This window comes from Acanthamoeba castellanii (genome assembly GCF_000313135.1).
Source record: "Acanthamoeba castellanii str. Neff unplaced genomic scaffold scf7180000083005, whole genome shotgun sequence".
Classification (NCBI taxonomy): Eukaryota; Discosea; order Longamoebia; family Acanthamoebidae; genus Acanthamoeba; species Acanthamoeba castellanii.
The window spans coordinates 5,054-6,081 of NW_004457721.1; the positions used below are offsets into that span (position 1 = coordinate 5,054).

General features: G+C 54.0%; 2 protein-coding genes across 2 annotated transcripts in view; both read left to right on the forward strand.

The window, feature by feature from the left end:
* The window catches only part of ACA1_004410 (Fbox domain containing protein), a gene marked incomplete at both ends in the record, with an annotated part of 1,744 nt that extends 1,413 nt beyond the window's left edge, over positions 1 to 331 (forward strand). The window contains one exon of the mRNA XM_004357987.1: positions 29 to 331. Coding sequence (XP_004358044.1) covers positions 29 to 331 — 303 coding nt within the window. The remainder of the gene's footprint in view (positions 1 to 28) is intronic.
* Positions 332 to 523: 192 nt separating this feature from the next.
* Positions 524 to 906, forward strand: ACA1_004520 (uncharacterized protein; the record flags this gene model as incomplete). Its single annotated transcript, XM_004357988.1, has 2 exons — positions 524 to 838; positions 892 to 906. 2 exons carry the CDS (start codon positions 524 to 526, stop codon positions 904 to 906), a joined length of 330 nt encoding a protein of 109 aa, XP_004358045.1.
* Positions 907 to 1,028: the final 122 nt, after the last annotated feature.

A 1,028-nucleotide genomic window follows, 5' to 3' on the forward strand; every position in this document is an offset into this window, starting at 1 on the left:
CTGCGTGGGCGGGCGAAGCGGTGTCGAGCGACGAGATGATGATGAAGGAGACGATCAAGACCACACCACCGCCGCCACCACGAGCGCAGCCCAGGCCGAGGGTGCAGGCAGCAAGGGCACAGGCGGCGTACTAATGGTCGACCAGCAGGCCGCGCCAGTGCCGGCAGAGCAGAAGGGCAAGAGCTTCATGGCGGGCTTCTACATTCCGCACATGGACAAGTACGCGTTCGGCACCGACACGCTGGTCTTCGAGCTCCACGTGCAGGTGGGCGGCGCCCACATCCCCGGCTCGCCCTTCCTCCTCGCCTTCTTCAACCCGCTTCTGCCCTGACGCCCACACAAACCGCCATTAAACCGCCTCAACACCATCATCGGCGCAAGTGTACAATGATAGAAAATAGAAAAATAAAAGAAAATATTCATTTATTTTAATTGTAAATATTTTAATGTTTGCAGTGAAGATGTGGCGTCGGAATAAATGAAGATCAGTTTTTGATATTTAGTTATTTATTTTGTAGTGAAGATGGAGGAAGAGCAGAAGAGGCCGCAGGGGAAGGAGGGCGGAAGCGCGACGGTGGCGGAGGATGCGGTGCGCAAGGTGGTGGTCAAGCGGCAGTGCTCGCAGCTCGAGGTGGAGCTCCTGCAGCTGCAGCATCAGCGCGAGAAGGAAGACAACGTACTCGCCCTGGCACAGGCCAAGAAGAAGAAGCGTGGCGGCGGGGGCAAGAAGCGGGGCGGCGGAGGCGATGAGGAAAAGGAGAAGCGGGAGCAGGAGGCCCTGCAGCGAGTCCGCGCCGACCTCGACGCCTTCGTTGCCGACACCACCCGCATGCAACACGTACCCATTTATTATTTTTTACTATTTTTTTACTATTTTAAATAAATAAATAGATAATGCAAACGTGATGTTTGATTTTATTTAAAATTAAAATTAAAATTAAAACTTCAGGATTTTTCGCCTTCGTTGTCGTCGTCCGAGAGGGCTCTGCTGCACGAATGGGCGGAGGAGCTCGGGCTCGAGGTACCAC